General features: G+C 44.7%; 1 protein-coding gene across 1 annotated transcript in view; it reads left to right on the top strand.

The window, feature by feature from the left end:
• RIPK3 (receptor interacting serine/threonine kinase 3) overlaps positions 1–14,337 on the top strand; it is a 43,672-nt gene that overhangs the window by 16,484 nt on the left and 12,851 nt on the right. Inside the window, exon 8 of the mRNA XM_026687672.2 lies at positions 11,246–11,328. Coding sequence (XP_026543457.1) covers positions 11,246–11,328 — 83 coding nt within the window. The remainder of the gene's footprint in view (positions 1–11,245; positions 11,329–14,337) is intronic.

Below are 14,337 nucleotides of genomic sequence, written 5' to 3' on the forward strand. Positions count from 1 at the left end.
CAGCTGAGCATCAAAAGCAGGAAATAAAGATCAGTCGGGAGCCGGGGCAGGCGGTTGGGCCCAGCAGCTGATCGTCAGAGTAAACCAGTTCACTCCCAGATGATCTTTGGAGCTACCGGCTTGGCCAAACTGGGCCGAACCAGTAGAATCCCATCTCTGGCCTCAAGCCAAGTTTCAAAAGAAATTATTTATTAGGAGCAACATGTCGGCACTTTTCCCAAGTGCAGTTGGCTTTGCTCCACATAATTTACTGTCTATCTATGACCCTGTTTCCCCCCTCCTCCTAGGGTGTGTCATAAATCACATTCTCCAACGGAGCATTTTTGTAGGCTGTAGAAAACACGCCCTCTCAGGCTCACTCTTGTAATCTGGGATACAATCTGGAGAAAGGTACGTGTGGAATATGCTTCTGGTCATAGCAACTGAGCTTCTCCCCACTCCCCCTGCCTATGGCAACTCAAGAGCAGTCCAGGAATGCTTTACGAGTTGACACTAATGATACATTTTTTAAAAAAAACAAATTTTATTTTCAAGACAAACAATACATAAATACACATAAACACAAAACATAAAAGCATAAAAAATCTCTTTTCTGAAAGTTGCTTAGTCCCGGGTTAAAACTCTTGGTACAGACACAAATTCAAATTCATATTCATTTTACATACCATTTCATATCTTATTAACATTTTCAATTTTCTATATGACTTCTCCTCTCCTTTAAAATTTCTCAATTTTATTTTATTTTATTTATCTCCTCTCAATTCATATCATAATATTTATTATTCTTTGTCTGTTCTATTCCAGCCAACCATTTATTTTTCTTCTTTAAAAAAAGAAGAAAAACTTCTCCTGTACACTATATGGAGTATGATGCCTTTATCTCTTTCCCCTATATTTATAATACTTAATATAAAACACATGACATACATTGGGATTCTGTCTGGTACATTCTAAAATTATACTATGTTATCAAAAATAATACAAATCTATTCATTAGTATTGATATTCATTCATATCTTAAACGTTTAACTCATTGCTTTTCAATTAAATCACATACTTTTATGGGAGCCCTATTTTCCATAATAATTCCCCCCCCACACATCACATATTATAGCTCAATATTTCATTAAAATGTTCCTCCTTCTTCTACTTCAAATCTCTCATTTCACAAAAAAATTCGCTAATATACCATATTCTAATCATTAATATTAACAATCATTTATATCTTAAACATTTTATCCATTTCAATTAAATATTATGCCTTTGTGGGAACACTTATGCTTTCCAAAAATTATTACCCCCCCACATCACAATCTTGAATCATATTTCATTACAGTACTCCCTTTTTCTTAACAAAAATTTCACTAGTTTATGTTAAATATTTTATCACATTTTAAGTTACATATTATTTCTAATTTTCTATGATTCTAAATCACAGGTATAAAATAAATACAGGTATAAATACAGGTATAAAATTGCAGTCTTATGTACCTTTCTAGAATCCCTTTAACAATAAGATTTATCCATTATCTCTAAAAAACTTTTGCTTCTTAACATCTTGCTCCCCACTATTAGGACTTCTCATCCCTTCCTTTCTCTCTTGCTTCTTCTTCTCCTTGTCCTCTTTAACCCCTTGTCTCTCCACCTCCCTTTTATTCTGCTTTCCCCCTTTCTGTTGTTTCTTAACATAATGTCCCCTTTTCACCTTATTCTTCTCTTTTTGGGCTGTTTTTCCAGATCTTAAAGACATCTTTTCCTTTTTCTCTTGCTTTTTCCCTTCTCCAGTCAAAGTCATTTGTTCATCAAAGATGGCTTCTTCTTCTTTGTCCTCATCATCCTGTTGTTCATTCTGCTTCACATAAGTATAAACCGCCATTTCTAAGTATTGAAAAATAGTGCCAAGACCATCTTTCCCTCCTTGTTTTTCTCTTTCATATTTTTGATATATAAGTTTCAATCCATCCACAGATGATGCCATTGTGTAGAGAAAAAGTTTTTCCAAACAACCACCCAGATGTTTTAATCAGAAGTAATTCTCAAAGGTTCCAAAATCACCAAACAATCCAAACAGACTATTTCTTTTAGATACCTTCTTCTTCTTCACTTTCTCTTTCTGGGGTTAAAGTAATCATAAATCCTTTTCAAATATATTTTTTGGAAGTTTTTAAATGTGTAACAACTTTTTGCAATTTTAGGCAATCTTCTCCTTATTTTCAAATTTTGTTCCAATTTTTTCCCCTCTCCCTTCCCACTCACAGCCAAAAAGGTTTTTTTTTCTCCGCTGTCACTTTAGGAAGGAGAGTAGAACAAAGAAAAAACTTTCCCCTTTAGAGTATTCGCAGCTTGTAACTCTCACAAGGAACAATATATACTTAGCAGCCTTCAAGGTTCCAGGTCACTTTCTCCCATCTTGTCCCGGTTAGAAGCAACTTTCACTGTTCTTCCAGCTTTCTCCCTCCTGCACCTGCTTGTCCAGCTGCAGCTTTCTTTGTGGCGGCCATTGCTGACCGCCGTTCCTCTGCCTCGGGAAAAGGGGTTTAGCCGGCTGGGGAGGGGTTTGCGGCACCCCTAGCCCCTTGCCAGATCCCCCTGTCTTCAGCTGCCTCTATGGGGCAGCTATATCCCCCAGATCCAAATGGATCGGGGGAACCTTGGCGGCGAACGCAGCAGGGATTGCGCGGTCGCGAATCCCTGCCACCGCCGAAAGTTGCAAACCGGAAGTCACTAATGACGCCCTCTCAGGCTCACTCTTGTAATCTGGGATACAATCTGGAGAAAGGTACGTGTGGAATATGCTTCTGGTCATAGCAACTGAGCTTCTCCCCACTTCCCCTGCCTATGGCAACTCAAGAGCAGTCCAGGAATGCTTTACGAGTTGACACTAATGATACATTTTAAGTAGCAATAGGTTGTTGGTTTCGGTGCTTTGAGGGGAAAGGACAGGTTTGGGGCTATCAGGGATTTGGTGATAAGGGGCACCCATTTCTGCAATCCCCAACCTGGACCTTCCTGATGCAGAACTAACATAGTTGTGGAAGAGTTGAACTAGGACTAAAGAGCACAGTAAGCAAGCAAGGCCATTCCAATCAGGTATATACACCAAAGGACTCTGGGCCATCCAATCACTCTCTTTTAGCCCTGCCTGTCTTGCAGGGTCATTTTGGGGATAAAAATGAAAAAAACCTCTATTACATTCCACCTTGAATACTAGGAGAAAAAGCAAAATGCCAACAATAGATAATAATAATAATATGATTATTATAATAATAATGATTAATCTGTAACTTCTCAAGAAGTTAGCTATTATTTGTGGGTTCACTTTACAGACCACTGCTTGCTTAGGTTTCCTCAAACAACTGAACATTGTGGAGAAGATTCAGCTGGAAAAGAATGACTGTCCCATCTGAATGTCTGTGGCTAAGAAGGGACTTGAATTTGGATCTTTCCAGCCCTGGTTCAGGCTTCATTATATTGCATAATTCTCAATGCCATGTAGCAAAAAAGTCATATTTTGCATGCCCAGATGGGCATATACAGGAGTGGGATTCTACCTGTTGTGGAGTGGCGGAGATACGAGGCAGACTCAGAGCGAATAGTTTAAAGCTTTATTCGAAGAATAAAGGGTTGCCGCGGCTGCCAAGGCTAACAGGGCAGATCAGCTGGCGGCAACAGCTGATGCCGTTTGACAGCTCCTTTTATAGCCGGCTGTCAAACGGCATCAACCAATGGGAGCGATCGGCGCTCCCTCCAGAACTGCGGACCTGAGTGGGGACTGCCGTAAGTTCTGTGAATACCACACTCCTTTCCCCTGGCCAGGAGCATGCGTAGTCCTGCAAATAGGCCAGCCGCCTGCGATGGCGGCTGGACCGCCTTAATCCCGGAGAATGTTCAGCTTGGGCAGAGTCCTTCGCCCCCTGGATCGTCCTGGAAGCTGCAGGAGTGCGAGCTCGATTGTCAGAAACCTTAGTCCGAGTGCCCGGCAGTGGTCCAGGTAGGTTTCTTCACTTGGCTTGCTTCGGGCATGTCTTTTGGCTGGGTGGGTAGACCGGGTCGTTTGGTCGGGAGTCCATAGTGTTCCCTGGGTAGACCGGGTCGTCTGGTTGGGAACCTTCAGCGTCGGCTGGGTAGACTGGACCCTCGGTGTTTGCTGGGTAGACCGGTCCCTCGGCGTTCGACGGGTAGACCGGTCTCTTGGCGTTTGATGGGTAGACCGGTTCGCCTGGCTGGGGACCGTTGTCGTTCGCTGGGTAGACCGGGTCGCTTGGCTGGATGCGGGAGTCATCAGTAGTCCTTCTCCAATGCCTCCTCAGCTGGTCTACATGTCTGCGCCACATACGACCGTCGTCCAGGAGGACCCTGTAGGATCTTGGCCCTGTAACTGATATAACCTGTCCTGGTACCCATAATGGGTCCCCTGCATAATTCCTGGCATAGACCAGGTCATGCAGGGCGAATTTCCTGGTAAGGCTGTCCGAACCCAAGGGAGTGCCAGGGGTGTAATGGGGGTGCAACCTATCCAAGGTGGTCCTAAGGCGCCTACCCATTAGCAATTCTGCAGGTGATTTGTTAGTCGTGGTACAGGGGGTTGTATGCTGGGTCAGAAGGTATTTGGACAGTTTGGAGTGCCAGTCTATCTGGCCAAACCTCGCCAATGCTTCTTTTACTGACCTAACTGCCCTCTCAGCCATCCCGTTGCTTGCAGGGTGAAAAGGGGCTGTGAGGATGTGCCTGATGCCCAGATTGGCTGCGAAAACCTCAAACTCACAAGAGGTGAACTGGGGGCCATTGTCGGATACCAGTGTGTCAGGGAGGCCATGGGTGACAAATACTCCGGTCAGGGCTCTAGTGATGGCCAGTGTGGTTGTGGAAGGAAGTAGAGCCAGGTCAATCCATTTAGAAAAAGAGTCCACTAAGACTAGGAAAGTCCACCCATGTACTGGGCCTGCCAGGTCGATGTGTAGCCGAGACCAAGGGCCCCAGCATCCTCCCACCGGGTAGGAGTGGCTGCAGGTGGGGCTGGTCTGGTAGCTTGGCATGGCTGGCACGAGCTTACCCAGCTGGAGATCTGGGCATCCATGCCTGACCACCACACATAGCTGTGGGCCAGGGCCTTCATCCTCACGATGCCCAGGTGGCCTTTGTGTAGGACCTTTAAGACTGGCTCTTGTAGTGTGGCAGGGATGACCACCCTTGTCCCCCACAACAAACAACCCTGTAGGGATGACAACTCTTGCCTGTGAATCTTGAATGGTAAAAATTCAGGAGTGTATTGAATTGCAGGCCACCCCCTTCCCATCCAGTCCAGGACTTGGGCAATTACCTTGTCCCTTTTGGAGTGAGTGGCAATGTCTTCAGCTGTAATAGGCAAGTTGAGTTCGTTGACCTCAGAAATGGCATGTATGGGCGTGGGGTCTTCGACTGGCACTGGTAGCGGGCAACGACTGAGGGCATCTGCGTGGCACATGTTCTTTCCCGGGTGATGCACTAGTTTGTATGAATAGGTGGCCAGGAACAGAGTCCATCTGGTCATCCTTGGTGATAGGACCTGTGGGGTTTGCTTGTCCCCTGACAAAAGGCCTAAAAGTGGCTTATGGTCAGTTATAAGTTCAAAGTAGTGACCATAAAGGAATTCGTGAAACTTTTTAACAGCAGCCACTGCAGCCAAAGCCTCTTTATCAATTTGGCTGTAGTTTCTTTCTGCAGCAGAGAAGGTTCTTGAGAAGAAGGCAATTGGTGCTTCAGAGCCATTAGGGAGCCTGTGGCTCAGAACTGCCCCTACACCAAAGGGGAAAGCGTCTGCTGCCAGGACGCAGCTGCTGATTGAATTGGATTAAAACTGCATTAGATGTGAGCAAGGACTTGACGGATTTGAAAGCATGGGCTTCCCTTGGTCCCCAATGCCAGGGGGATTGTTTATCTAAAAGTCTGTGCAGAGGTTCTGCTATAGATGCTTTATGTGGGAGGAATGCAGCATAGAAATTTAGAAGCCCTAAGAAGGCTTGGAATTCAGTCTTGTTGGAAGGTGTGGGTGCCTCGTGGATAGCCCTAACTTTGGACTCAATTGGGTGAATACCAGAGGCATCAATTCTGTAGCCTAGAAAGTCCACTTGCTTAGTGGCAATGGTGCACTTCTCCCTCTTAAGTTTTAGGCCATGCTGCCTAAACCGCTCAAGGACTGATCTGACCCTCTGTATTAGTTGTGTCTTATCCATAGCTGAGACCAAAATGTCGTCAAAATAGGGGACTACGCCTGGGAGTCCTTGGAGAAGCCTCTCCATTAGGGATTGAAAAATCCCAGGGGCTACACTAACACCACATTGGAGACGTTTGCACTTAAATGAACCCCTATGGGTGACTATGGTTTGTAATTCTGCAGTCTGGTTGTCAACAGGAAACTGTTTGTAGGCCTGGGACATATCTAATTTTGCAAAGATAGTCCCAGGCTCAAAGGTGTGTAAAAGATGTTGGATGACAGGGACAGGGTATGCGCTGACTTGCAGGAAACGATTGAGGGAAGTTTTGTAATCAGTGCAGATTCTCACGCTGCCATCTTTTTTAAGTGGGGTGACTATGGGGGTCTCCCATCTTGCAAAATCTAACGGTTCTAACACCCCTTGCTTAAGCAATTTATCTAGCTCTATGTCTAACTTGGGGCGAATAGCAAAAGGTACTCTGCGTGGTTTAAGGCGAATGGGAGTTGCCTGTGGGTCTACATTGGATGAAATAGGGGTACCAGAGTAACACCCTAAATCTTTGCTAAATACATCAGAGTAGTCTCTGAATAGGGTGTCTACTTCAGAGGTTGAAACAGCATGGATACCAGTTATGCTGAGGCCAAGAGCAGGGAACCAATCTAGTCCCAGTAAACTAGGGAGGGCACCATCTACTACCACCAAAGGCAAGTGGCCTTTGAAGTTTTGGAATTGGACTAAAAACTTGCCTTTCCCGAGAACAGGGATATTCTTGCCTTGGTAATCACGCAGAGTCAGGTGGCAGTTCAGGAGCTTCTTCTTGGACATTCTGGGATGCATCTTCTTCAGGGTTTCCCAAGAGATGATTGAGAGTGCAGATCCCGTGTCCACCTCCATCCTGCAAGGCTTACCTTTTTAAAAAACAAAGATACTTATTTTGTTAGAGCCTTTTGAAGTGTGATCTGAGTGGTAGCAGGTATAGCAATCCTCAACTTGCCTTTGAAAATTAGCAGTAGGTTGAGGTCTCTGTGGAAAAGTTCTCCCTGCTTGGCTGACTCTAACTAGGTGGCCTTTCTTTTGACAGTTCAGGCAGATTGCATTCCTGAACCTGCAGGATGCCCTAAGATGGGTACCTTCATAACTCAGGCAGATAGGTTGCTGCCTGGGGGCGAGGTTGGTTTTTTGCCTAGGTCCTTCTAGCGGGGGGGCTCTGTTGTCTAAGGAGATTTACCTCCATTGTGTCTTCAGGATTTTCATCTAGGGAAACTTCCTCAGAGTGGATAGTTGAGCTGCCTTGCCTGATAGAGGTCCCTTGTATTTCAGCTGCTGACAGAGCAGATAGCTCAGCAGCTTGGGCTTCCTCTATAGCTATAGCTAAGGTCAGGTCTTTTTTGGCTAGCAAACGTCTTTGAAGCCTCAGGTCCTTGACCGCACAGACAATCTGATCTAGGAGCATGTCTTCTAAGTAATCTCTGAACCCGCATTGTAGGGCAGCTGATCGTAAGGCTGCCATATACTCACTAACTGACTCCCCCTCAGACTGCTTCCTCATCCTAAAGGCATATCTCCTAGCGATTTGGGAAGGCTTAGAGGAGTAGTGGTTGGAGAGGATCTCTTGAAGCTCCTCCCAGGAAATAGTTCTAATGGAACGAGGAGCGACCAGCGCTGTAGCGGTGTCAAAAACCGCGGCCCCGCAAAAACTAAGGAAGTATGATTTCTTTCGGTGATCTGTGGCGTCCGTGAGGTCTATCGCATCTAGGAAACAGAAGAAAGCGATTTTTGTACAATTCCCACATCTCAGCAGTTGGCTTGAAGGGTGAGAATGCTGGGCTGGAAGTCATCGTGAGGTGGCAGCCTCTGTCTCCTCAGCTGGGGGAGGTTTTGAAAATCACGCTCTTAAAAGAGCGATTGCGGCTGCGCCTGTCAGGCGGCGTCTGTCTCCTCAACTGTGGAGGCTTTTAAACTTCGTGCTCATGGAGAGCGTCAGCGGCTGTGGCTGTCAGCTTTCAGTGGCTCCGGCTCTTTTTAAGTGACTTAGCTCAGCTTGTTTGAACGTCTGGTTGCCTCTTATTCATCCTGCCCTCGTTGCCAGTGTTGTGGAGCGGCGGAGATACGAGGCAGACTCAGAGCGAATAGTTTAAAGCTTTATTCAATGAATAAAGGGTTGCCGCGGCTGCCGAGGCTAACAGGGCAGATCAGCTGGCGGCAACAGCTGATGCCGTTTGACAGCTCCTTTTATAGCCAGCTGTCAAACGGCATCAACCAATGGGAGCAATCGGCGCTCCCACCAGAACTGCGGGCCTGAGTGGGGACTGCCGTCAGTTCTGTGAATACCACACTACCAGTTTGGATCGGTTCTATAGAACCAGCTGTTATAATTCTGCACAGTTCGGAGAACTGGCAAATCGTGACCCAAGCTGGCCCTACCTCACTGTGACCGCCCCTCCCCTCCCCACCGAGTCAGTCCTTATCGTGTATGTGCAACATTGCGCACATGCCCGACATCGCTGACTGGGTTCTTCCCTGCCTAGTCACTCCTTAAGGTATTTCTTTTTCCCCCCTCCTAATTATCAGCTGTTCCTATGATCAGCTGTGCTGGGATTCCCTTCACTTACTTACTGCTTTGCCCAGGAGGCTTCCCTGATGCCCAGGAAGGCAAAAATGGAGGAGGGGGGACGACAGGGAAGCTTCCTTGAAGCAAAAACACCTCCCAGGAGGCTCTCCTGAAGCCCAGAAGGCCCCAAACAAAGTGTGTGTGTGTGTGTGTGTGTGCTGTGTGACCCTCCAGGCTCCATTTTTTTCCTTCCTGAGCCTAGGGAAGCCTTCTGGGAGCAAAAATACCCCCCAGGAGGTTTCTCTGAGGCCCAGGAGGCCACAAAATGGAGTGCAGGGGGGTGCTGCGAGCCCCCCTGCACTCCATTTCTTTCCTTCCTGAGCCCCAGGGAAGCCTTCTGGGAGCAAAAACAGTCCCCATGAGGTTTCCCTGAGGCCCAGAAGGCTCAAAAATGGGGGAGGGGGTTTTTGCCAAAAAAGAAGAAGCCACACCCACCCAATCACATGGCCAAGCCCACCTAGTTGTTACAAAATTTGAATCCCACCCCTGGGCGTATGTGCAGTAGTTGCCCTTCTCCAAACACTGGACTGTCCTCTCATCCTTGGTAATTTGATGCCATGAACTTAGTTGTTTTATTGCAGACATTTCTTTACCAAACTAGATAACATTATCAATGCTAGTAAAAAATGGGGTTTGCTGTCACTTTTTTTTTATTACAGTGACTTATCCTGGTAATATTGGGTAGGAGTAGTCTTGGAGATTCTTTGGTTGAACTATTGATTAGCTTGTTTGCTAGTTCCTAAATTGGGGTATTGTTTAATTCTTTATTGTGGGTCTGCTGTTAATCTTAGTGTTACTCTATGCTCATTGGGTGTTGATTGCTGGTAGAGAGATGTTTTGCCTTTTGTTCCCTTTTTGTCTTGTTGATGTCTCTTTTGCATAGTATGTAGCTTTGGTTTATGTCTATGTGTTCATTGATGGCCAATTCGTCAGAGTGCCAGGTTTCCAGGAATTCTCTACTTTTTAAAAAAATCACAGATAGTCCTCAATTTATGACCACAATTGAACCCAAAATTTCTGTTGCTAAACAAGACAGTGGTTAAATGAATTTTGCCCCATTTTATGACCTTTCTTGCCACCATTGTCAAGTTAAGAATCAATTGTTAAGAATCATTGCAATTGGTATAATCAGGCTTCCCCATTGACTTTGCTTGCCGGAACGTTACAATATGACCCTGGGACACTGCAACCGTCATTAATATGAGTCTGTTTTGGATCATGTGACCATGGGGATGCAGCAATGGTCACAATTGTGAAAAATGGTCATAAGTCACTTTTCTCGGTGCTGCTGTAACTTTGAACGGTCAATAAACGAACTGTTGTAAGTCGAGGACTACCTGTATTATTCTTTGAGGCAATTTTTTAAAATGAGTATCATCTCCACTGTTTAGAAGGAGGTGAAGAAAGGCATGAATGCCCCCCTCAGTCCTGTAGAAAGAAAAATCCATCTGGTTCAGTTCCAAGCTGGGAGAAAAGTGCTAGAAATAAAATGGAGGCTGATTGGAAAGAGCATCCATTTATTGATGAAGCAGCTGGGACAGCTAACAAATTAGCTTGATGAGGGGCAAGAATTTTTATACAGTTTACAGCAGGGATGTCAAACTCAATTTCATTGAGGGCCGCATTAGAGCTGTGGTTGACCTTGGGGGACTGGGTGGGCATGGCTGATTGGGTGGGTGTGGCCAACTGGGTGGGCATGGCCAGCTCGACACCACTCCCCAAACTGCTGGCATATTTCCTCTTCACACTGGGTAGACCGGGCTGAAGCCATGCTGGCCCGATGTTTCTTCTTCATATTGGGTAGACTGGGCCAAAGCAACATTAGCCAGCTCCTTACATTTTCCAGGACGGCCCCATGGGCCATATCTGACAATATTGCAGGCTGGATCTGGCCCGCAGGCCTTGTGTTTGACACTCCTGGATTACAGTATTTTGTAATTTTGAAGTTTGCTTTGTGGACTTTTATCATTTGATTGGTTTTGCAAAGGTACATGATGGGTCTTAATGATCAGCTTCCTTGGTCCCAGGCCTGTCAGGCATGTGTAATTGATGTTATTCTGTTATCGGTTGCCTCTAGCCTGCTTTTCTAAATGGACTGGTATTGTTTCCACTTTTCTCAATGAATGGGCTTAAGGTCATGTCCTCTCCTTAATCACGTCACCTGGAAGTGAAGGTGTTTTATCTGTGAATAGGCTGACCCAGTCTTTCTTAATGGGCGCAAAATCTCTATCTCTAAAGATTTCAGGGATCTGCTGGAGGGTGTTTTACTATGCAGGAAACGGGGTTGCTTTCTGCCTCTAAGAGCACATTTCTCCATTTCTCCTTTGGGGAAATATTATATTCTGCCTCTTTTAATATTCCCCAAAACATTAAATTCTTCTTGCGGGGGCGCAGCTTCCCATAGTCGTTTACTCATTCTTGTTTTTCCCCCATTTCTCAGATTGCAGAGAAAAAATGGAAGTCGTGAATTCCTGTTACAAGTGGAAGATTACGCCAGCTGTCAGAGAAATCCAAGACATTTTGGTAAATAATAAATTCTTAAAAATGCATTCATATGCTCAGCCTCCAGAGGGCAGCAAAGCTCCAGTTTTGCCATGCAGTATTTCCATGCAAACATGATCATTTTTCTTTTCTTTTTTTATGCCATCGTATTTCCTGGATGGTTATTTTGCTACATAAGCAATAATTCTGTGTCATATAAACGAAACAGAGCTAGTCCTCGATGTACGACCACAACAGAGCCCCAAATTTCTGTCGCTAAATGAGACATTGGTCAAGTGAGTTTTGCTCCATTTTACAACCTTTCATGCTACAGTTCTTAAGCAAATCACTGCAGTTGTTAAGTTAGTAACACACTTATTAAGTGAATCTGGCTTCCCCACTGACTGCTTGTCAGAAGGTGGCAAAAGAGGATCACATGACCCCGGGGACACTGTAAGCGACATAAATGAGAGTCAGTTGCCAGGCATCTGAATTTAGATCATGTGACCAGAGGGATGCTGCAATGGTAAGTGTGAAAAATGGTCATAAGTCACTTTCTTCATTTATACAGTTGTAACTTTGAACAGTCACTAAATGAACTGTTTTAAGTTGAGGACTACATTTAAATTACCATCAGACAGCCCCACATATATATCCCTTGTTTTTACTAAGCATGTGAAATAAGGAATAGGTAATCCTTGACTAAAAACCATTCTGAGCCGTGGTGGCACAGTGCAGTGCTGCAGGCTAATTCTTCTGACTGCTAGATGCTCAAGGTTGACTCAGCCTTCCATTCTTCCGAGGTGGGTCAAATTAGGACCCAGATTGTTGGGGGCCATAGACTGACTCTGTAAACCTCTTAAACAGGACTGTAAAGCACTGTGAAGCGATATAAGTCTAAGTGCTATTGTTTTTAGTGACTGTTCAAACTTACAACAGTACTGAAAAAGGTGACTTACAAAAGGTCCTTCCAACTATGACCCCTGCAGCAAACCATTTACAATGGTTACAGAGTCCCAAGGACCTGTGATTACTATTTGTGAGTTTCCCAGTTGGTTTCTGACCAGTAAAGTAAAAGGGTTAGGGGGGAAGGAACCAAGATTCATTTAACAACTAGTTAACTGGTGTCATTTGCACGTTGTAAAATTGGGTTCACCTCACTTACCACTTCTTTACTTAGCAATGGAAATTGTGGTCCCAATTGTGATCATAAATCAAGGATTGCCTGTACTCTAGAGTGAAAATTTCTTCACTTGGGGTGATCAGTGAGAATGTTAGATTTATCTGGAATCCATGCCCTTCTTTTTTGGGGAAAGGCATGGATTCCAGATGAGTTTTGAGTGATACAACAGGGTCTGTCTCCCAGTCCCTCCCCAAAACCTCAGGAATTCAAAATAGGCAGTGGCAAAAATATCATTTAATTTACCTTGTTAAAATGAATGACCAATATATAGGTAAAGGTAAAGGTTCCCCTCGCACATACGTGCTTGTCATTTCTGGCTCTAGGGGGTGGTGCTCATCTCCATTACAAAGCCGAAGAGCCAGGGCTGTCCAAAGACGTCTTCGTGGTCATGTGGCCGGCATGAATAAATGCTGAAGACGCACGGAACGCTATTACCTTCCCACCAAAGGAGTCCCTGTTTTTCTATTTGCATTTTTACATGCTTTCGAACTGCTAGGTTGGCAGAAGCTGGGACAAGTAATGGGAGCTCACTCTGTTACGCGGCACTAGGGATTTGAACCGCCAAACTGCCGACCTTTCTGATCGACAAACTCAGTGTCTTAGCCACTGAGCAATGAGGACAATTAACCAATGGAACAGCTTGCCTCCAGAAGTTGTAGGAACTTCATCAGTAGTAGTTTTTAAGAAGAGACTGGAAAGCCACTTGTCTCAATTGGTATAGGGTCCCCTGCTTGAGCAGAGGGTTAATCTTGAAGATCTCCAAGGTCTTCCAGCTCTACTCGGATTGATTGAAATGCTTCCCTATTCATTTCTTAAACTCTTTTCATTGGCAATTCTGGCCTCTAAAATCCATGCACTGGATTTCAGAGGAAAGGGGATCTCCTCATTCATGTGTCTCCAATTTCCCCCCCCCTGCAGACCCTCTTTCCCCTCCTCATTTTCCTTTGTTATTCTCAGGCCGATCAAGGTTTGCTTTGACATTTCTCTTGGGAGTGTTTTACAATTTATGTGATAGTTTTTACAAGACCCTGAAGACCTGGTTTTACCAACGGGAGTGTGATAGAACAGTGCAGAAGCTGAAGTAATCGATTCAATGAGTGGGATTAAGGGCTTGCAAGCTTTATGTATTTTATGATTATTATTTTTAAAAAATGCTTTTATGTTGCTTTTTCTTCTTTTTAAAAATTGTTCTATTCTATTTTTTTGTTGCTTTTATTTTTGTTTTGTTATTTTGAAGCCATCCAGAGTCTTAAAGAGAGAGAAAGAAAGAGAGAGAGAGAGATGGGGGGAGGGAGGGAGAGGGAGGGAGGGAGGGGAAAACAGATAGACAGACAGAGACAGAAAGCAAATAAATATAGATAGTCCTCAAGTTACAACAGTTCACTAAGTGACCATTCAAAGTTACAACAGCATTGAAAAAAGTGACTTATGGCCATTTTTCACACTTATGTCTCTTGCAACATCCCCATGGTCATGTGATCTACATTTGGATGATTGGCAACTGACTCACATTTATGACGGTTGCAGTGTCCTGGGAGTCATGCAATCCCCCTTTTGCGACCTTCTGACAAGCAAAATCAACGGGGAAGCCAGTTTCCTTGAACATCCGTGTTACTCATTGAACAACTGCAGCGACTCGATTAAGAAATATGTGGCAAGAAAAGTTGAGAAATGAGGCAAAACTCGCTGAACAAATTTCTTACTTAGCAACATAAATTGTGGGCCCAATTTGCGGCTGTATGTCGAGGAGTACCTCTAAATAGCAATAGCAATAGCAAGTAGACTTATATACTGCTTCATTCTGCTTTATAGCCCCTCTCTAAGTGGTCTACAGTGTCAACCTATTGCATCCAACAATCTGGGTCCTC

This window comes from Notechis scutatus, chromosome Z (genome assembly GCF_049901735.1).
Source record: "Notechis scutatus isolate UNSWTSFEM ecotype Mainland chromosome Z, rNotScu1.2, whole genome shotgun sequence".
NCBI lineage: Eukaryota > Metazoa > Chordata > Lepidosauria > Squamata > Elapidae > Notechis > Notechis scutatus.